Source organism: Orcinus orca, chromosome 1, assembly GCF_937001465.1.
Source record: "Orcinus orca chromosome 1, mOrcOrc1.1, whole genome shotgun sequence".
Lineage (NCBI taxonomy): Eukaryota > Metazoa > Chordata > Mammalia > Artiodactyla > Delphinidae > Orcinus > Orcinus orca.
This window is the reverse complement of record NC_064559.1, coordinates 133,944,890-133,968,392: the sequence shown is the minus strand read 5'-3', so window position 1 is coordinate 133,968,392 and position 23,503 is coordinate 133,944,890. Positions and strand designations below refer to the sequence as shown.

At 38.9% G+C, this 23,503-nt stretch overlaps 1 protein-coding gene across 1 annotated transcript in view; it reads left to right on the top strand.

Annotated features, from left to right (window-relative positions):
* Positions 1-22,760, top strand: part of LRRC8C (leucine rich repeat containing 8 VRAC subunit C) — a 90,904-nt gene extending 68,144 nt beyond the window's left edge. Inside the window, exon 3 of the mRNA XM_004263004.3 lies at positions 16,201-22,760. Coding sequence (XP_004263052.1) covers positions 16,201-18,471 — 2,271 coding nt within the window. The 3' untranslated portion in view covers positions 18,472-22,760. The remainder of the gene's footprint in view (positions 1-16,200) is intronic.
* The last annotated feature ends 743 nt before the right edge of the window (positions 22,761-23,503 follow it).

Below are 23,503 nucleotides of genomic sequence, written 5' to 3'. Positions count from 1 at the left end.
TAGTGCCAGAGAAGGGAGACAGGCCCTTATGCTTGAGCAATAAACTTGAAAGAAAAAGTCCTTTGAGGATGTACCGCAAAAATGTGCCAATAATAGATCAACAATTCCTGACTTGTATATGTTATATGCCCTCACATGTTAGAAAACTACAGCCAAAATCTGTGTATAAAAAAAAATCATGCTGTTGTGACAGAGAAACTTAAGAAACGATAGACATTGAGGCACCTCAGTAGAGCAAGTTACAGAATCATTTCAGTGAGACCAATGAAGTATATTTTTACAGAACTGAGAATTTATGTTTTGGCCATATGTGGTTGTTTTATAATAAAGTTGAATGCCATGGTGAAAACCAGGTTTTTCTTACCCAGATGATTGCCCATTCATACAGATGTCGTATGGAGAAGAATATTTCGGGCATCCCCAAATAAACCACATTATGAGTGTTGATTGAGTTCTGTAACAGTATTAGTACTTGATCTTGTACCCATGGAATAGATTTTATGTACTGCCCTGAGAGTCTAAAAACCTCCATGTTGTTTTGTGGGAAAATGGTTTCTTCTTTCTAAACAATGAGTTTTCAAATGAACTTTTGAGGGCTTGCTAATGTTCATTAACTATTTAGTATACTTTAGTCTTTTGGAGATTTTTAAAAATTCGTTTAAAATTTAGTGGTTTCTGAGTCATGGTGATATTTTCATGATATTTGTTTATTCTAATCTAAGAAGGTTATAATCCTGCACTAGTTAAATGTCTTTTAAAAATAAAAATAATAGAATTTCAGAATTGGAAAAGAATTTAGAGGTGATTTAGTATAAGTTCTCATCCAGTATAGAAATCTTTTATAGTTCCTTGATGGATTAATATCTAGTTTCTACTTGAGTGTATTTGGTGATAGCAAGAAGTGTTCTGTTTAATGAAATTTTTGCTATGAAACTGCAGATAAATCAGTGCATATTTATTGAATGTTGACTAGGTTCCCAGCACTGTTAGGTATTATTGGGAATAAAAAATAATTTAAGGCTCCATCTCTGCCCCAAAGGAGCTTAAGGAATAGTTGGAGAAGCAAAATAACACATTCATTCATTGTACCAGTTTATTCAGTATGCGATGTTATAGGCACTGTGCTAAGTTCTGACAACACAAAACTTGGTCTTGGACCTGAAGTTGTTTAAACTGTTGCAAAGATGGACATTCACATACATCCTTCTAAAACAGAAGATAATTGCTGCGGGGTGTGTGTGTGTGTGTGTGTGTGTGTGTGTGTGTGTGTGTGTTCATATTGCAATGACCATATATTGCAATAGCTGCAAAAGAGGAAGGATAGTTAAGTCTACCTGGGGAAATCACGTTTCTTGATATTCTAGGTAGGATGGTTTAAATTATATTCCTGAAAAAAAAAATGTGTTGTGGTGTGTTACAAAGAATAAGACTTGTGGGGCAAATGTCCACATGGACGTGTCTAGCAAATAAGACTTTCAGCTTTTTAGATGTAACAGCACTTTATTTCTAAGAATAAAGGAGTAAAGGCTTTTAAATGTACACATGACTGTTCATCATGTAATAGCAAGTTTAAATCTTTAGCCCTCCTAAGAAATAAACTATGTTAACTGGCAATATTAGAGTTAGCTACTTTAAATTTGAGTTGGCATCTCCCTACTCAAGGTATATTAGTCTTAAGAGCTAGTGAGATTCTTTGCACCGATACCTAAAGCTAAGGCTGTGTAATCTTAAATTCCAATACATTAGCTTATGTTTTGGGATGTTGATGTTAAGTTTTAAAATGTTGGTGCTGGATACTGGACTCAGAAAATACCTAATGCATGACGAGACAATGTTGTAGAGATCCCTTTCTGAATCACTTTTGTGTATCATTGTACTGGTCAGTTTCTTAACTTAATATTTTTAGAAATTCTGCAGTATCCGCCACAAATCTTTGTCTAATAAGCAGGCCATCAGCTACATCATCATTTTACCTTGTAAGGAACCTCATATGCTCAGCGGAAATATAAAATCTTGGTTAATTTTTATAACTTCAGCTAGGTCAAGTAAATTAAAGAGAAGAGTTAAATCTTTCCCCAGAGCTTCAAGCAGAAAGCATGGACTCTGCCATGTGATTTTGGGTAAAATACATGGCCTTTCTGAGCCAGTTTTATTAAAGGAGGAGGCTTGGCATCATTTCCACTTCACAGATAAGAAAAAAAAATGATGGTAAAATAGAAATTTATTATTTTTAGTCTTTTAAACTACAGACTTCAAATGCCTTCTCTTCATCTGGGGCATTTCCATATGTCACAGGTGTGATGAGTTGGGCCTCTGATTGAGAGAAGTCTGAGATCAAGGTCCACATGCCCAATTCTTCCCTCCCACAGCTATCTGCCTTCCTCTCCCCGAGGATCTGCAGGAGCTATATAGACAGAGGACAAGACAGGCAAAAGCACATTTAATGAAAACTAAGCTCTGGCCCCAAACCTCACGATCACTCTCCTGGTGAGCTAGGCCAGAACTCGGTTAAGTCACAAGGACTTCCTCTGCCTAAGTGCTCAAGACCTGGACCAGAAGCTGGAGGAAGCACAGGAAGCCTCCTTACCCTCTTTCCCTGTACTTTAATCTCTGTTTGCCCAGATGAAGAAAAGGGGAACCTGGGCAAGGAAGAGACAGGGTGAGGAAGGGGTGGGGAGGAGGAAATTGACTATTGATTCTCCCTAAAGCCAAGAGGAGAGCTTATGTGAGCTATCCTCCCCTGGCCCTCCGAGGGTATAATCCACTTCCAAGAGAGGGGCAGCTCCAGACCCACCCTATCACATCAACTTCAAGGAAGAAGAGAGACTTCAAAGTGATGGCTTCTAAGAGGAGCTCTAAAAAGAGACTCCAAACAAACTAATCCCAAGAGATCCCCTGCTTGAACTCAGAGCCTTAACCCCTTATGAGCACCAAGGTTTAATACTACTCCTTAAATGTTGCCATGTCTACTAGCCCTCCTTCTAGAAAGAAGTAAGGAGGAACAAAGAAGAGTCTTGAGTCCTGCCCAGAGATCAGCCATCTAGATGAGTCAGAAAAAAGGAAAAATCCATAACTGAAATTCACCTTATATGGTAAAAGATCTGTTCGCTTGGAATGTGTGGAACCAAATTAATGGTATTTCTGCAGTCCAGGATAGCTTAACTTCCAAAAAGCATAATGGCTGGGAAAAAAATTCTCCTACCGTCCACCACACCTAAATGACAAATTGTCATGACTCTTACCTTTCCTACAAGTCTTCTTGTCATAACAAGGTACAGCTACCACAACCTGGCAGTTGACATCATTCACTTGCCGAGTACTAGAGCAAATTATTCTTTGATTACTATAGAAAATTTCTAAAATAAATGATCTTTTTTTAAAAAGATTCTTTTGATACTTTTTTATTTGTATGATTCCAGGGTTAGAATTCTGTATCTTTGTGCTGTTTGTACATTGGTGTGGATAGTCCAGAGGATTTATGTTTCTCCGGGACTCTCCCAATTTCTTTTATCTTACTACTGCTCACAGATTTATCAGTGAACTGCAGGGTGTCCAGAGATAAGTCAGTTGAGTACAGAACTATGGTTTCAGTCCCTGGGGGTTGCTTCAGAGCTTTTTCTTATTTCAAGAGCATAATTATAAATATTTCAAAATTTTAAGCACCAGAAACAAATTGTCTTGGTTATGAATCACTAACAATATGTTCCTAATGTTTATCCATAGTTTTTGTATATGCACTGAATTTTCTTGCATGGTTTGACTTTGAAATGGATGCTTTCCACTTAGATCTTATATTGCCATGGATTGGGCTTCCCTGGTGGCGCAGTGGTTGAGAGTCCGCCTGCCGATGCAGGGGACACGGGTTCGTGCCCCGGTGCGGGAAGATCCCACATGCCGCGGAGCGGCTGGGCCCGTGAGCCATGGCCGCTGGGCCTGCGTGTCCGGAGCCTGTGGTCCACAACGGGAGAGGCCACAACAGTGAGAGGCCCGCGTACCGCAAAAAAAAAAAAAAAAAAATTGCCATGGATTAAATAATTCATTAGTCTACTTGGCTTATGGGAAAATGCCATGAAGCAAAATGAAAACAGTTTTGAATCTCATCCACTCCCTCATTTTTCTTTTTTTGTGTCCTGGAGAAGCTTTTCTCAAAAGAAAGGGGAAGAAAACATAACATAGATACAACTAAAATACAAGCTACAGGAAACGAAAGCATCCTTGATGGCTGGAAAGTCTCAGGCTAACCAAGGGTTTAAAAAAAATGAACATTCATAGTATGTATAGTCATCCTTACCCTCGAAAAGTCAGTGTCTGTATATTCATAGTGGTAGGAGAATTGCCTTTATTAAGAGAGGTATCAAAATGCACACAGGATCCTAAAGTAGGTGTGATGGTTTCTTCTTTCACTTGGAAATGAAATGAATAGGTTGTGCCTCCCAAATCTGGCACTCTCTTTGTGTACCTTCAATGAGTCAGCACTTAGCTCCGGCTTTAGGAATCACTAGGCTGACGTCACTTGGCAATTTGGAGGTTGTGTGAAGTGAGCTGTTTCATCTCAGAGGAAGGTAGCTAAGGCAAATTTTTCCAGATGTCCACTGGCATCTGATTTTATACATGTGTGTACTTGCCGTTGTTGTCGTTTGTTTTCCTTTGGGGAGGGGGCACAGTGTGTGTTTATTCACCTCATATTTAGTACATACTTACTTTGTGCCCGGCAACGTCAACAAGGTTGGAGCTTGCCTTTAGAGAGCTTATTGGTCTAGGAGGTAAAATGATAATAGCCAATTACACTGTGTTTCCACAGGTACTACGATAGAGGGAAAATCAGTACTTAAAAACTGCTCCAGTTAACTGTATACTTTTGTTCTGTTAATGTATAGTAATGACTCGGGTAATTATGCTTTAACTTTTTCAATGTTTAATTCTTCCACCAGACTGGTGGCATTTTATGTTCCTCAAGCAGAGAAATTTCTGATGATGCTTCACTAGAGAAGATTTGCTTGATGTCTGGTTTTTAATCATGTACAGATGAATCCTATAGCAAGTGTAGTGTTGTTATACCTTATCACCAAGAGAATTCGTTAATTCAAAAATCTAAGTTTTAATCAGCTCACCCCTCCAACCCCTTCGATTTTTTTCCCTAGGACATTGCCTTCATGCCCCAGAGGTGCCAGGGTATGATCTTGTGCCTCTCCTTTTCCTGTTGCTATTGAGGAAATGAGCAACCAATAAAAACAGACTTTTTACTCAGCCCTTGTGTTTATTAATAAACATCTGAAAGTTTGTCAATTATCTCTAGACTGCTCGCTCTCTTTCTCTCTTTACTCTCTGGGTCTAAACTTCCTCCATACGCAGGGTGTTATTTCCTGACCAACACATGAGTTTTAAACATTGTCATTAAAGAAGAAAGATACCATGTGCACAGCAGGCAGGAAATGATGCCACACCCTTGCAGTTATGCTTTTCCATTTCCCCTGGAGACAAGGACTCGTTTGTGTTAGTGAGAGTGATGCAGTGTGTGTGGTGATCATGGATGCCTGTTTTTGCGCTCCAGTGGTGATTGCCCCCAAATACACATGTATTGGACTTGGAGAATAGTAAGCCTTTTGAATATGACATTTGCTGAGAATGAAATCACTTAAATCTTCGCCCTTTTAAAACCATCTTCCCTGCCTTTTCAGTTCCTTCTTTCTCAACAAGATTTCTTGGTACTTAAAATATTTTCAGTAGTTAGCCTTAAAACAGATTCTGCATTCTCAGAGTTAATCCTATCACTGATGAAGGTAAATCTCACATCTCTTGAGGATAGATGCTTTGTCTTCTAGCATCTTATTTCTGAGAGAACATAATTAGTTTGTACATTAACTGATAACTTAGTGACATGAAAGTTAATTCCCTTCCCTTGTATCTCCATCTCTTTTCCCAGGAGAAATGGGTCTACCTCAGAAAGGAAGAGCAACAGTCCATCTTTTTATTTATTTATTTAAAAAAAAATTTTTTGGCCACGCTGTGCAGTATGCAGGATCCTAGTTCCCCTTCCAAGGGTCGAACCTGCACCCTCTGCAGTGGAAGCTCGGAATCCTAACCACTGGACAGCCAGGGAGGTCCCATCTTTTTAATCTTATTCCTTGTTCTTCCCAAATGCAGCCCTTTGCCTCCTGTCTCTGGAACCCACAAGGTTCTGACCTTACCCTCCCCGCAAAACCTATCCAAGTCCAGCAGCTTCAAGGCCCAAATGAAGTTGCTCCTACTGCATGAATCCTTCTCTGCTCACTGCAAGCCTTAGCTTTTATTTCATTTACCACATCATTCACATGGTATATATACAGCCTTGCATGCACTGTTGTTTGACTTTTCATGTGGCTATTTATGTCTCTCCAACGAGACTGTAAGTGCTTTTAGTTATGCCTCCTTGATTTTCCTATAATGGTTAGCATAAAGTAAATATTCAATAAGTTTTAGTAGACATTCAATAAAGTAGATATTCAGTAAGTTTTAGAACGTTAGTTATGCCTCCTTGATTTTCCTATAATGGTTAGCATAAAGTAGATATTCAATAAGTTATAAACTGTCCTTATAGTTTTAGACTATATGGATAGTCTGTCCTTAGTATCTCTCCGAACAAGCCCTGGGGAATAGGTCTTTGGGATCTGTTTCTTGCTAGGTCACTCTCAGATCAGCAGAGATAGCTTGTTTTGTTCTATCAGACTGGGGACAAATCTGGACAATCAGCTTCAGGGTGCAACCCTTTGGAACCAGTTGTATTTGAATCTATGGAGTGGAGGGAGGGTAAAAGATAATCACCTTCCTGTTGGCCCACCTGCCACTTTGTGGCTCCAGTCTACATGTCTGTATCCAACTTGCCATAACCAAGTTAAAGCACCATCTTTTAAACGAACAGATCACAATCTAAAGAATACCCCTGGGTCACACATTAACATATTGGAACGACGCCTGCTGTTTCACCATATGCAGCAAGTTTTCTCACTCCTTTCAGTGATAATAGAGTCATAACTAAGATTTAAAGTCTAAACCAGAGAAATAATTTGGGGGTTACAGTTCATAGAAAAAATATTGTACTTAATTGTTGAGGTTGTAGGAAAATAAGTACTCTCATATGCTGTTAGGGGGAGATGTATAAAGAAATCCAGCCTTTTCTTGTGGGGAGAGGAATTTGACATTGCAGGTTTGCCTTGTTTGGCGCTACCCAAGCAATGTTGATTCTTCATAATGGTAGTCTTGAGACTAGTTTTATATTACAGCACACTGTCTCTCTCTTATGAAAAGATAGTAAAGCAAGAGTTATGCTTGAAAACACTCCCCGTGTTCAACGGGTATAGCCATGATAAAATATAAAAGGAGGTACCAAAAATGCATACATGGACTCAAAAACAAGATAAACACTTCTGTGGAGCACAAATGGAATACTGAGTGGGGCTGAAGCAACAGCTGGGCTGTCATCCAAACGCAGGCAGTAGCGGCCAGGAGCTCAGCTCCTGCCAGTAAAGGAACTAAAAATGCACCAAGCAAGATAAGAGACCGGAGCCTGGTCACTGTTTGGAGCCAAAGGTCCTCACTCCCAAAAGGAAGCTAAAAAGAATGGCAATTAACTGGCCGCTGGATCTGGTACTTCAGAGGAAACCGTGCATCTGGGGTGCCTCCCAACCAGGAACTGAGTCAGCCTGCCCATGTCTCCCTGACTGGAACTGTGAGATCCTGATATCACAGTAGAACATCAAAACACCATGACGAGCCCTAATGGTGGACTGGGGAGCTGGGTGCAGGAAACCACAAAAGAGTGCGCAAGAGAAAACAATCTCAGAACAAGCCTACCACCCAGAACACGTGAAGAAAATTATGCTAAGAAACTCTCAGCAAAACTGACAGTTGGAATATTGATACTCTCCACTTGAGATGAAACTAAGTTTTAAAACAAGCAGTGAAGTTAAAATAAATACATTTACTTTAAAAAGTTCAGAAAAGGGCTTCCCTGGTGGCGCAGTGGTTGAGAGTCCGCCTGCCGATGCAGGGGACACGGGTTCATGCCCCGGTCCGGGAAGATCACACATGCCGCGGAGCGGCTGGGCCCGTGAGCCATGGCCGCTGGGCCTGCGCGTCCGGAGCCCGTGCTCCGCAACGGGAGAGGTCACAACAGTGAGAGGCCCGCGTACCAAAAAAAAAAAAAAAAGTTCAAAAAAAAATAAAATAAAAAGCAGAAAAAATAGATTTAGAGTGGTCAAAGAAATAACATTAAAAAGTAGGTAGATATGACATAAGATCAAATGGATATAAAAAATTTAGAAATCATGGAAATAAAAAAGCCACTGAACTTTAAAATATCAATAGGTAGAATAATGACACTGTACTCAGTTGTAGAAAGATGTAATGAATTAGATAAGAGTTCCGAGTTACCCAGAGGCCAGCACAGAGAGAGACAGGTATTAAAAAGCACAAACACACACCCGTGGAAGATCAGTTGAGAGACTCTAACGTACATCTAATAGGAATTGCAGAAACAAATGGAAGAAATGATGAAGCAAGTTTTGAAACAATTATTTAAGGAGATTTTGCTAAAGTTTTCCAAAATTGAAGAAAGTCAAATCCTTAGCTACAGATACCAAGCAGTGTTCATCTACATACACTTAAAATTAAAGTGAAACTATAGAAGATCTGGGGTTAAAGGTAAAATCTTCAAAGCTACCCTAGAGAATTATTAAGGGAGATACTTTAATCAAAAGGAAAAGGAACCCAGGGGCAAGATAAAGGATCTAAGAAAATTGGTGAGCACATGATAAATATGTAAATAATCACAAGCAACTACAGATTATTTTTTTTTAATTGTGTGTTTCAAAGGAAAGCTAAAACAAACTCTGGGAGCAACAAAACGGGATGGTTCAGCGGCTAGTTAAAACATGCTTGGAAGGGGAGGTAGGGATTCTGAAAAGCTTTAAGTGTATATGTTTTGAGAAATTATAGATAACCTTTATTACAGAAATTTAATCTTCACCTTCCCAACCAACTGAAGCAGGATGGAAAACAGGAGATGTGGAAGATGTTATCAATGCAACAGAAAACAGGAAGAAGGAAGAAATGGTATATATAGAAATAAAAATATGGAGAGGGAGGCGCAAGAGGGAGGGGATATGGGGATATATGTATATGTATAGCTGATTCACTTTGTTATACAGCACACCATGGTAAAGCAATTATACTCCAATGAACATGTTAAAAAATAAAATAAAATAAAATTATGGAAATAAATCCAAATATCAGTAAATATCCCAATATGAGTGAGGTTAGCAAAATAATGTAATAGATTAAATTCAGTTGTAAGAGAAAGAGGTGATTCGTTTAGATTTTTTTAAAAATACATAAAACAGACACCTAAAAAAATAAAACAAAATCACAGACAAAGGTGCAAAATAGAGATTAAAGAAGGATATTTAAAAAACAGAAAAAAGCCAGTGGAGCTCTGTTAATATTAGACAGCATTTCTAAAATGCACTCTTTATCAAAACAAGGTATCTATTTAAATTTTAAAACATGCATAAATTCTTGTAACACCACGCAGGATACAAAAGAATCTCAACACCCCAAGGAATTCCCTGGTTCTGAACCTTTGCAGTGAACCTCTGGCAACCACTGATCTGTTCTCTGGCCTGATTTGCAGAATGCCATGTAAAATCAGGCAGCATGTACTTTTTTGAGACTGGCACTGTTGTTGGAATGTTTTTAATAAATTGCCTAAATGCACATCGTCGTTGGAATGTTTTTAATAAATTATAGCACATCCACACCATGTAATAATATGGCCCTTAGAATGAAGTAGATCCCTATGTGCCGATGTGTTAAGGTCTCCAAGACATACTATGAGAGTGAAAAACTCAAGGTGCAAGAACAACTCATGTAGGAAGATCCCATGTGTTTATATGTCATGTTTCTGTAAATGCACAGATATAGATCCAGAAGAGTGCGCACGAAGCTTATCAGGGCTTCCTAAGGAATGGCAAGGGAGTAGGAAAGGTGAAGGGAGGATGCTCCCTTCTGTGCTAAACATGTGTTTTTTAAAAAAGATTTATAATAGCAAAAAATAAAATGTTTAAGCATAACTTAACAATAAATGTCCAAAATCTATTTGGGGAAAGCTATGAAACACTCTTGGGAAACAGAAAATTAGATTGAACAAGTGGAAACACACACCATGGAGAGGAAGAATCAACACCATAAAGATGTCAGTGCTTCTTAAATTAATTTATAAATGTAATGTAATCCCAATAAAAATACCACCAAGTTTGTTTTTTTTTTTCTGGATCTAGACTATAAAGTTGATTATAAAGTTCATTGTGAAAGACGAGCATGAATTTGAGCACTTGCAACACTCATGACTGATTCAGTTGTCTTTCTCCTGTGCTTGACCTGGAAGGGCACATTGCTCTTGGTATCTCTAACATATCTGACGTACAGCAGAGCCTCCACAATGGTTGACTTTTCCTGAGGCACACGCAGAACTACTCAGCACTTGTGTTCTACACATCCTACACCACCGCCATCGATGTCATTTATGTCTCCCTCATGTAACAGATAAGCTGGCCTTTATTTATGTTGCTCTCTTTTTGTTATATCAAGCCGTTTCTCTGAAGCTAAGTGGTTTGGTTTGGTTTGGCTTGGTTTGAACCTCAGCCCTTTGGTGTCTCATTCATGCAAATGTGAAACTGTTTCAACATGTTACCACTGTTCCCTGCTGCTTCTCACCGCAGTCCTTTTCTGGAAACTGCCTAAATTAAGTAGATCTTAGTTTTCCCTTATAATAATGGGTGTTATGATTCTAACAAAGGGACTGAGAATCAAATAACCATCATCAAAGATAAACAATCAAAGATGTAGACGAACATTAATGATTTAAAACTGTGACGATTACTATTAAAAGGCCCTAAGTTTACATTGACCATGCGAGGTATTTCAATATGTGATCAAGAGTGTACATACTCTACTTAAAAATGCATCTCTTTGCTAGTATAAATGTGATAATTACAATTTAAAATATTTGATTTCTTTTCCTAGATCTGAGCAGCGTTTCAGGGCATCGTTTGGATGGGTTGCTTCCTTTTTTAAAGAAGTTTGAATTTTACTTCGTTTCTCTTGAAAGACATCCCCCTGTAGAAAGTAAAAGCAAGAAATTCAGTTGATTTCATTGACCTTAGAATTTTTTTTCAAAAACAGCTGTGGTGTTATCTCAAAATAATTTGCAAATGGGAATTCATGAATCCAACTTTAGTGAGCCCATTTCTCCAATCACTGCAACCCTTGTGTTTCTTTTCCAGAGATATTACCTAGATATTATGACAGACATGGAACAATTTTACATGTATATTTTTTATTCCTCTAGGAACTTTCACTGTAAAGTCTTGAGGAGCATTTTATATACTTATGTTACTGGATGTCAGCTGCTCCGTAGGACCTAGAGGATATTGGATCAAATTCCAGTCCGTGGCCTAAGTTCTGACGGACTCATAGAAGAATTAGGTTCTCATGGTCCCAGTTCCTGCTTCCATGGAAACAGTTTATAGATTTTTAGCATCCCAGGCAAACTCTCCTTGTCTGTTCAGTTTTGATCCAAGCATGAAATTTAGTCCTTTTTTTGCTGTGATTTCCACAAAATTCATTCATAATAGGTGTATGTGTGCATTTAGCAGATTTTACCAAAGGTTTAGGGAAGAGTGAAAGGTATTTACATCTCAAAATAGAAATAATGAGTGTACACCCCAGCCTCCTACCATGTTGCTTGAGCTATTTCCTTCGATTCTAGCCCCTCTCTGCTCTGCTGACTCACTCCTCCTACCTCCAAGCCTGTTCATCCCAATACAGCGCGGGGTGGGGGTGGGGGGCGGTTAGCATCTTTGTTGCCTGGCTTCACCTGACCTTTGCCCTCAGTGACTCACCTCCTTCTATATCCCTATCTTCCTCATTCCCAAACTGAGATATTTTCTTTAAAGTAGATGATTTCGTTCAAGAATTATTCTCATGGAGGACTTCCCTGGTGGTCCAGTGGTTAAGACTTCGCCTTCCAATGCAGGGGCTGTGGGTTTGACACCTGGTTGGGGAGCTAAGATCCCACATGCCTCAGTGGCCAAAAAACCAAAACATAAAACAGAAGCAATGTTGTAACAAATTCAATAAAGACTTTAAAAATGGTCCACATCAAAAAAAAAAAAATTTTTTTTAAAGAATTATTCTCGTATCTGCTTTTAGGAGAGTAACGTTCTCACCTTGCTATGTTGTGGATCAGATTCTCTTGTTCATCTTGCTTTTTAAATTTTTTTCTCTTCCCCCTACCCTCATTTCTTTCCCCTCTTTCTCGCCCTCCCCCTATATAAAGACTCTGTGTATCTCTAGTCTCAATGCTTTTTCGTCCAAAGGCAGTCTGAGGGCTGTCCCTAGAAGAAAAGGATGGGATTCCTCGTCATAATGACATGTGTGTGTATGAGCTGGTGGTGATGGTCTGAGCCTCGATGGTTTGTAGGATGGGATGTGGGCGGCGGCTTTCTCCCTGGTCTTACCCCAAGCATTCTCCTTTAGCCCTGCACCGGCAGCCTGGAACCCTACCATTATGCCTTTGCAATTTGTTTTGCAGCCTTTCCTTAAGGCTTGTTTTGTACTTTAATCTTTAAATTTCTGGGTAAAGGCAAAAAGAAGTGAGGTATAGGTTTAATTAGACAAGCTTCTCAAAAGAGCAGAAAAGGTGAAGCAGAAACTTTCAGGTTCTTACAAGCTGCTATTTACAGATATCCCCCAGAAACACCCTTTACCCTTTTCTTTTTTTAAAAGAAACCTATCTGCCTTATTTTTTTCTGTCTTCTTTCTCTTTTTTACTCTACCTTTGAAAATATTGATGTTTCTCCCAGTTCTTCTCAGTGTTGCAAAGTTTCTATTAACCATGGAAGATAACTTCCTTCCTCTCTCCTGTGGCTATTTCACTGTTTAAGTCCTCACACTCTTTACTGTTGGACTCCGTAACCTGCCCTCTTCCTTTTCGTAGTCCTGGATAGACAACCGGCCATCACATTCTTTGGGACTTCAACTATGAGCTGTGTCTCTGCTGGAGTCTTCTTAGGATGTGTTCTCTTGGCAGCATGAGCAGCAATTGTTCGTGGTGACTAAATTCCAGCATCTTTTTCTACTCTGTGCCCATTTCTGAGTAGTTAACAGCTTCTGGAAAATAGAGCACTGTCTCTACCTTCCTGGGATTTAAATAGGCACATTTTAAAAATTACATCTTTGTGAAGATTGAAAGAAATATGACATCAGAAGGCGGAGAGGAACTTCTGGAGATTGTCTACGTGTTCCCCTCCTACGTTGGGCTGTTCTCTTAAAGCCATCGTAGCAGAAACTCGGAGGAATGCGGAGACTATCTGGAATGGTGGAAATATACTAGTCTGCTCTGCTGTTTCCTAGCTACGTGAACGTGGGCAAGTGATTGAACTTCTCTGAACTTTAGTTGGGTTCTTCTGTAGAATGGGGAGAAGATGACCTACCTCTCTAGCGTGGCAGATTGGAGCCAGTCAGGTACCTTTGTGCAGAATATAAAAAGACATCCCATGAGGGTGAACAACTGACCGAGGGGGGCAGAAGCAGGATTTCAGCCCACACTTGCCCCTCAGCTGGGCACCCTGGTGCAGGACATAACCTGAAATCCTCTGTAGCAGCCAAGCTCCAGAGGTTTATCGTCTTTCCCCATGAGGAGCAAGCCTGGAGAAGGGCTGGGCAGGGGGCAGTAATGGGGCCACCTGGTTGCTTGGCAGGGATGTAGCACCTCCAGAAGGTGCCTGCCTTTTTACCTTCTAGCTCGTCTCTATTTTCATCACACCATTAACAATGTCATATTAACATACTAGCTCAAAGGTGTCACTCTTGGAGAAGGTGCTGGGGAAGCATTTCTTTCCATGCTGGTCTCTAGCCCCTACCTTATGCCTACTTCACAGATTATTGGGGGCATTAAATGAGACCACGAATGAGAAAACATCTAGAATATGGCCCCAAACACTGACTTTCTTACTTTTTCTCTTTGATATTTCTTCAGGATAATCCGGCATCTGTCAAGACTTTCTCTTACTATTCTCTTACTATTTACTACCAAGGTAGAGTGCTTGACCTCCAAGAAATATAAAGGATGCCCCATTGAGATGAGATTAAAATGAAAGCTTTATGTTTATTTTAAACTTAAAGGAAAAATAATTAAGTTTTCTAATATTTGACATATGGATTGGCAATACTTTATGGGTATAATTATAAGTAGACATATATATGCCCACAAACGTGGGCATGTTTAACATCAGGTAAGTGATTAAAATGTTTGAAGGCATTCTCAAACATTCTCACACCTCTGTAGCCACTGAACCCTCTGAATGCAATTACATTTGTTTTTCTTCCCTGCCTTCTTTTGATTTACATAGTAAGTAGTAGCCCCCTGCTATATCTTTTAGGCTGGAGCCTTTATAAATCTTTATAAATGAAACTTCCTCTCTTCCCCTAACCTCATTCTTTCATTGTTATCTGCATAGGATATGGGGAGAGATAAGCTTTTCCCTAAAATATGTATAATTTATATAAGGTAATTTGTTACTTAGGATAAAGTCAAATTGAGATCTTTTTGGTTTAATCCTAGAAATTCAATAAAATAAAATAAGAATGTGGGCTCTGGGTCCAGGTGGCCTGGGCTTGATAACATTAAGCGAGTTACTTAACCTTTCTGTGGCTTGGTCTCCTCATCTGTGAAATTGGGATAAAAGGAGTGCCTGCCTTATCAGGTGAAGGTGACAATTAAAATAATTAATACCCATGACATTATTGGAACAGGATTGCATATTAAATACAACAGAAAGTTTGTTGCTGTCATCACTATAATCACCATCCTTATCTTCATCCCTAGGAGACGTGTGATCTACACCCAGACCTATGCAACTCTGAATTGGAAGGACTAGTGTCAGTTCTAGATTCATTCACTTTCTCAGCAAATACTGATGGTCTCCTATGTATCAGACACTCAACTAAGGGTTGGGTGCTCCACTGCATTGTCAAACCTTGTAAATACTTTTCTCTATGGGGCTATATCTCCCATGTCACCAGGTTATGGTCATATTCTTATGCCATAGCAGTCTACTTTGTAATAGAGTCAGTTTCTACTTCTAGAATCAACATAAAGAGCTTTGCTGTTGCAAAATCATGATACTCTATGGATTTTCAGCCATTTGACCTAATAAGGTACAAATAGACTTCCCCTGCATTATCAGTTCCATGTTATTACCATCAATTTCTTGGTTATTATTCTTTCTCTGAACTGTTTGCTTATTGTCCAGATGATTCCACTTACGTGTACTTCTTCCTGGGGATGATTCCTCCAGGTTGATTCAAGGAGTATTTTGCCTCATCCTCCCTCATCTTCAGAAAGAATGTGTTCTCTCTTACCCAAACTGCAATCTTATGAGACTACTGGACATTCTTAGGGCTTAATATTCTTTTCAACAAATTGAAGCATTGGTAGAGGGATAGAAGTTGATGTAATATTTTGTGTGAAAAGCAGCAAGTTTAGACATAACTATTTTACTATCGAACATTTCTGTGTTTTTTCATCTCTCTCTGAAGAAATAGTTTTTACAAAAGCTTAGTAAATTCCCATTTTATTAAAGCCATTCACGTTCATCTATGCATGTCTAAGATATGGATAGAAAGAAAAGAGGAAACAATAAAGACGGGAATTTCTCCCGTATTTCCTCCTTTTAATGCTTCTCGTACAGAAACTAATATCAGTCTTGGGAGCCATCCAATTCAAGACTGAGTCTGATAAGAAGATGTATTTCCCAGACCAATGACTGATTCTCCCAGGCTTCAGTGAGAGAAGAAATGCAAATTTTTTTAAATACATGAATGTTCTTTAACTATTTATTTTGTTTTGAATCGTTCTGTGTCCTAAAAAACTGCTGCGTTTTGTGTCCTGAGTTAGACATGGTGAACAAAGATATATCGATACAATTCATTTTTCCAACATGTGGGCTAAGAATAAAAATCTCGGTGCTGGAATTGAACATTGTATTCTCCAGGCAAAGGAAATGGACATTTATTGGATGGTATTGCTGCTTTCTTCGCACTAATGACATTATGAAAGCTCTTTGAGTAATATAATTTGAAAATATTCTTTCTTTGTTTCAGGTCATGCAAGACAAGATAATCTGCCTTCCAAAAAGAGTGCAGGCTTCTCAGAACCAGTCTTCCGTTTCGAATGTCTCTCAAGCAGTGGCCAGTACCACCCCACTGCCTCCACCGAAACCGTCTCCCACTAACCCAGTCACTGTGGAAATGAAAGGACTGAAGACAGATTTGGACCTTCAGCAGTACAGCTTCATTAACCAGATGTGCTATGAGCGAGCCCTCCACTGGTACGCCAAGTATTTCCCTTACCTTGTCCTCATCCATACCCTGGTCTTCATGCTCTGTAGCAACTTTTGGTTCAAATTCCCCGGTTCCAGCTCCAAAATAGAACATTTCATCTCGATCCTGGGGAAGTGTTTTGACTCTCCCTGGACCACACGGGCTTTATCTGAAGTGTCTGGGGAGGACTCAGAAGAAAAGGACAACAGGAAGAACGTGAGCAGGTCCAACGCCACCCCGTCTGGTCCGGAAGGCGGCCTGGTCAACTCTCAGTCTTTAAAGTCAATTCCTGAGAAGTTTGTGGTTGACAAATCCACTGCAGGGGCTCTAGATAAGAAGGAGGGTGAGCAAGCGAAGGCTTTATTTGAGAAGGTGAAGAAGTTCAGGCTGCACGTAGAAGAAGGTGATATATTATACGCCATGTATGTTCGTCAGACTGTACTTAAGGTTATAAAATTCCTAATCATCATTGCATATAATAGCGCCCTGGTTTCCAAAGTCCAATTTACAGTGGACTGCAATGTTGACATTCAGGACATGACTGGATATAAGAACTTTTCCTGCAATCACACCATGGCACACTTGTTCTCGAAACTCTCCTTTTGCTACTTGTGCTTTGTAAGTATCTACGGATTGACGTGCCTTTATACCTTATACTGGCTGTTCTACCGTTCTCTGAGGGAGTACTCTTTTGAGTACGTCCGGCAGGAAACTGGAATTGATGATATTCCAGACGTGAAAAATGACTTTGCTTTTATGCTTCATATGATAGATCAGTACGACCCTCTGTATTCCAAGAGATTTGCAGTGTTCCTATCTGAAGTGAGTGAAAACAAATTAAAGCAGCTGAACTTAAACAACGAGTGGACTCCGGATAAACTGAGGCAGAAGCTGCAGACGAATGCCCATAACCGCCTGGAATTGCCTCTCATCATGCTCTCTGGCCTTCCAGACACTGTTTTTGAAATCACGGAGTTGCAGTCTCTAAAACTTGAAATCATTAAGAATGTCATGATACCAGCCACCATCGCACAGCTAGACAATCTCCAGGAGCTCTCTCTGCACCAGTGCTCGGTCAAAATCCACAGCGCGGCGCTCTCCTTCCTGAAGGAGAACCTCAAGGTCTTGAGCGTCAAGTTTGATGATATGAGGGAGCTGCCCCCCTGGATGTATGGCCTCCGGAACCTGGAGGAGCTCTACCTGGTTGGCTCTCTAAGTCACGATATTTCCAAAAATATCACCCTTGAGTCTCTGCGGGATCTCAAAAGCCTTAAAATTCTCTCTATCAAAAGCAATGTTTCCAAAATCCCACAGGCAGTGGTTGATGTTTCCAGCCATCTCCAGAAGATGTGCATACACAACGATGGCACCAAGCTGGTGATGCTTAACAATCTGAAGAAGATGACCAACCTGACAGAGCTGGAGCTGGTCCACTGTGACCTGGAGCGCATTCCTCACGCCGTGTTCAGCCTGCTGAGCCTCCAGGAATTGGACCTCAAGGAAAATAATCTGAAATCTATAGAGGAGATCATTAGCTTCCAGCACTTGAGAAAGTTGACAGTGCTAAAACTGTGGCATAACAGCATCACCTACATCCCAGAGCACATAAAGAAACTCACCAGCCTGGAGCGCCTCTTCTTTAGTCACAATAAAATAGAGGTGCTGCCTTCCCACCTCTTCCTATGCAACAAGATCCGATACCTGGACTTGTCCTACAATGACATTAGATTTATCCCGCCTGAGATCGGAGTTCTACAAAGTTTACAGTATTTTTCCATCACTTGTAACAAAGTGGAGAGCCTTCCAGATGAACTCTATTTCTGTAAGAAACTCAAAACTCTGAAGATTGGGAAAAACAGCCTATCAGTACTTTCACCAAAAATTGGAAATTTACTATTTCTCTCCTATTTAGATGTCAAAGGCAATCACTTTGAAATTCTCCCTCCCGAACTGGGCGACTGTCGGGCTCTGAAGCGAGCTGGTTTAGTTGTAGAAGATGCTCTGTTTGAAACCCTGCCTTCTGATGTCCGGGAGCAAATGAAAACAGAATAACTTATTTTTGTTTAAAGTTTGACTGAAACATGCTTCTACCAAATACAGTATAAATAATTAGGTAGTCTTAATGCCTTTCCTATTTTATTATTTTCTTCTTTTTCACACAAAACAAAATGTACACAAAGACTGAGTAAGGAGTATGTATTTTTAATAAAAAGTTAATTGTATTTTTTCAATATTAATATTTTAAAGTTTTATTTGTCCTGGAACCTAATGTATCTATTACTGTTTTCTACTGACAGAAACAGATGGTTCCGTCTGTTTTTTTGTTTTGGTTGTTTTGTTTGTTTTGGTTTTTCAGTTCATTCTTGTGAAGGGAAGGGAACTTTAAGTTGCATGCTTTTGGTGTTTTTTAAATCCATGAAGATATTTTGCCAAGGTCATTTTTAGCTTGTTTACACCTGTACAGGGTCCTTATTTTTGTTTTCATTGTATGTGTACCAAGGAATCTGTGCTAGTTATTTTAATTCCAGCTGCCTTCTCCATTGGCCAAGTATTTCATTCTATAGAAAACACTTCTCTGGAGTGTAAACTCACATAAGGGCATTGTCATAGACTATTATTTGCGAAATTTCCCCTTGCCTCCAACAGAACCCTAAATTCTGTTCTTTCACATACCTGACAGTTATTTATCCTTAGGCAAGGATTTTGTAAGTGAGTAAAGACAATAATCTCCCGTGGTCAGCTTGCTTGAATTGGTCATTTATAATTTAACTGATTTACATTTTTACCAACATTTAAAAAATATCATTGAAAAGGAAATACAGAGGTTCCTCCCGTTTAATATCAATATTGTATGTAGTACTGGTGAACAACCTTAGAAATGCTAATTTATTTTAATTAAAATAGGTAATTAAATTTAAAAATCAGAAGCCTGTTTTTTAGTAACTTAATCATCTTTGATATCTTGATATGTGAATACATCCGATGGAAGAAAAAAAAATGTGCTACTAAAGCACTCTGCTAAAGAGCTGATGCACTCCAGGCAGGCACGCTGGTTCCTCTGGGTAGTGTGGAAGTGGGGATCTCTGTTCAAATTCTGCCTGTTACACGAAATAATCCACGTATATGTACGTATATAAATCTATCTCCCTCAAGCCTGTCCTTGCTGCAAATGCTGGTGATGCAAGCACAGAAAGTCTGCTCTCTTTGGCTTAAAAAAAAGTATCTCATCTAAAATGGTTCTGTTCCTTTTTTTTTTCTTTTTTAAGTGTGAATAAATTGCTAAGTAGATAGAAATAATTTTTGCCTGGTGGTTAGCCAAGTTTTATTTATCTCTGTACTTAAACATCCAACATAGTATGGGTCTTGGGCACAAGTTTTCACTGACTATTAAGCTGTATAGAACAGGAAAATGAAAGCACTATTTGTGCCCTCAATCCAGGACCAGTGCTACCTATCATGGGAATTTTGTTTTATGCTCCAAATTCACACTGTTTTCGGAACCCTAGTCTGACCTAAGGAAGTTTTGTGACTTAACGAAGAAAAATAGAAAGATGGTTTGGGGTTTCAAGATGCTGCTTTTAAAATCTACCCCTTGATCCTGGTGACTTTGTTTAATGCTACTTTGAGTCATACATGGAACACAGCTATGGGAACTACTCAGCAGATATATGTACCTCAACTGTGTTTTAAATGTTATGATACTTCGTGGGGTAAAGGATTTGGGGAAGAGATGCTTTTCATTTATTTAATAATTGAATCATGTAGACCAAAATGCTTTGCTGTCTCTGCTCTGTGTTTAAGTGTTACAATGGTGATTTTGTATAGCTGGTTTATTTTGCCCTGGAATTGAAACAAAATGTTTAAAATAGTAACATGGTTATATTTCTTGTAGGATAAAATATTCAATTCTAGAATGTTGGTAGGATCCTGATTATGAATGATGTGTTATATTTAGAAACATAGCGCTACCTGTTTTAAACAAACAAACAAACCTGGAAGGTTGTCCATGGCTGAGCATGACCCTGTTGCAAGGTGAGCTTTGATAACTACTGGTAAAACACTAGGTGCACTATTTTTCTGGATAAAATTTATAGTTGTTTTCTGTATCCCCCTTAAAAGGGACCTATTCAGGTTAAAAATCATATTTATGCTGAAATCTTTATCTGGTGTTAACGCATAATCTCATATGTGTTCATAACTGAAGTAACTAATAATTAGTCTTTGTGACAATTTGCTCAAAATGCCAAAAGAATTTGATTCGCTTTCTTAATGATTTCACAGGCTGACCCCTAACCTAAGTTCTAAATAACATCCAGTAAATCAGTATAGTTCTATGACTTTATGGTTTAACTAGGAAGGAAAATTCATAGATGTTTCTGTTAGATTTTATAAAAATTCAAAATGTTCAAACTTCATCTTGAGTCTAAATTTTCTGACCCTGACCCTTTTTAATATTGTATATTTTTGTTCACATTCTTAAGTGAAAAGCATTAAATTACTCTTTAGCCTTTAACTGGGAAACTCAGGTAAATGAACTGCTGACTTTTCTAAAGTTCTTTAATGAATCAACTCAGTGTTAAAAGGGGTATTAACCCAATCCTTTTCGTATTTTTACAAGTGCTCTTGCTAAAAAGGAACAACTAGCTCTATTTCTCCAACTTCTATAAGACTCATGAGAAACAGCTTATGTAAATATAAAAGCATCATATGTACTCTTAAATCCTATGGCTATTGGACACCCATAGTGAGTATGCTTTTTGGTTAGTTTTAATGGTTAAGTGTAGAACAGACAGTTGTCCGGAGATGATCTGGTTGAAACAGAGCATCTAAGTATATCCCAGTGGAACTCACCTAAGAAGACCACATCTCAGAAAACTAGTTATATGTTGGGTTTTCACTTTGTTTTGTTTTTAATACAACACTTTTAATATAAATGTTCTTGATACAGTGAAACCTGTTATTTACACTGGTAAATTTTCTGATTGTTCATTCACCCACTTTCTCTGCCTTAGGTTTCCGATGTAGCTATTGTAATGAGTTCTAACAATTTCCATGGCATCCTGTGTGCAGGCACTGCTTTTTCAGAAAGGCTTGGGACATGAGCCTGCTGTGAATACTTTGGTCATTTAGAGGTGCCTCCTTATCTGCCTCTGAAGCCATCTTTATAGAGAGGGGCTTAAGCAACCTGGAATCTTCCTTGGGTTACTTGGGATGAGGAAAGTCCACATTTCTGCAATATGCTATCTTATGATTTCTGTTATAAGAAAGAGAAGAAAAAATCTTTACATCTCTTGTTATCATTTCCCCCAAGGGTTTTGCTGTTGTTTATGTTCCTAATTCTAAGAAAAGTCCATTTTTTAAGGAGTATTTTACTCTCTAATCTAATTTCATACCAAACACCTGATCAGTAGTAATGATATATTTACTAAAACAGTGAACACTCATGATCCATCTTTATGAAAACTGTCAGCAATATGTAGTAGTGAATAGATAAGATAAACCTCAAAACAATTTCCATTTGTGTTTAGAGACTAAAGTAAGATTCAATTTACATTCTCCTATAAATCCTGAATGTGATAATGCCATTCAAGCAATTCACATTTTTGGTAGGATCTCAAGAACTCAGGGTACATAGGGTTCCATAGCAAAACAGCACAGTTATTAGTGAGGGGAATGCCTCAAGGGTCGGTAAGATTTTCTCACTTTTTTTCTTGTCTATTCAGATACATTGTAAGAAAGCCTGGACAGTCTCGACCAGACGTGCCATTGATTTTTCAGATTTAGGCCTCAGTGACATGCTTCTAATACAATTACATACCATCCTTCCAAACTAGCTGTCCACTCTTACTCCATCTTCCCAGAGCCTTTCACTGATAAAGGTAACATCCTTGAATTCCTTTTGGGGTGAGGGAAGAGGGTCGCCTCCCACCCCAAGGAATTTTTTTTATTTAGAAGACCTTAAAAAGGGGTATATAACTTCGAACAACTTAATTTCTCGGCCATGTTAAATAACAGTCCCTATGTGTGGTTTCGGATGTGGAATAAATTTGCTTTCTGCTGAATACCATTCCCTCTCCCATACGATTCTGCCTGTTTAATGAACATTTTTACTAGGGTTGAAACTCAATGCCTTACGTGGTCACTTAGTTTTCCTTCTACTGCTTGTTTTCTCTCGCTTTATGTGTTCAGATTGTGTCAAATGCTGGCAAAACCTCTAAGACTGTCAAGAAAATGCTTGAAAGTTGATTTGTCACAGTGTAAACTCATGATACAATGTCTTAAGGTTATTTGGCTATGTAGTACATAGGAACAGAAAATAAAGTCATTTTTGTAATTTAAAATTGAGATTGGTCCCTTTCTTATTCATTTGTAGAAATCATGTTTCTCTTTTGGATTTCTCTTGTATTTTTGCATATTCTGTTATTAAGGCTTCCTGTACTCTGCAGGAAATAGGCTGCATGCATTCTTTCACTTTGTATTTAGCTAGTTTCTGCAATTGTGACTAATTATTTCCTTCCTTAATTCTCTGTACTGCATCTCCCCAAGGTGCCCCTGGAGTTTCATTTGGGTAATTAGTGCCTTGCTGTGTAATCTGGAGTGCAGTTTCTGTGCATTTGCCAAATCAGATTGTACAATGGCTGTCCAGCCCAGCTTTCAGTAAATACTTTTATGGTAATGATTGTCATTAAAGAAATCAGAATGGTTCTGTACAACCAGAAGGCCTCCCCTAGTTAAACACATACACCCCAGGCTTAGGGAAGCCCTTTATAAGAAAACTTTATGTACCACTTATGCATAAGAAAATTGTGATGGGTAAATTTCGAAGCTAAATTGTCACTTTACATATTTTTCCATAGTTATTTGTGACTCAGTTATTTTACTGATAATCCTTTGGAGAAGAACTGTTGAGGAAAGATTGTGAGTGTGGTGAGAGAGGCCTTGCGAATGTGTGTATCAGAAACTTAGGAGGGAGTATGTGAGAGCTCTGGAGAAACTATGGAGACAAGAACTGAGATGGGCAGCAGATTAGAGACATCTGGTGATTTCAGTGTAATATGCACATAAGAAAAAGTCTCTTGTCCAC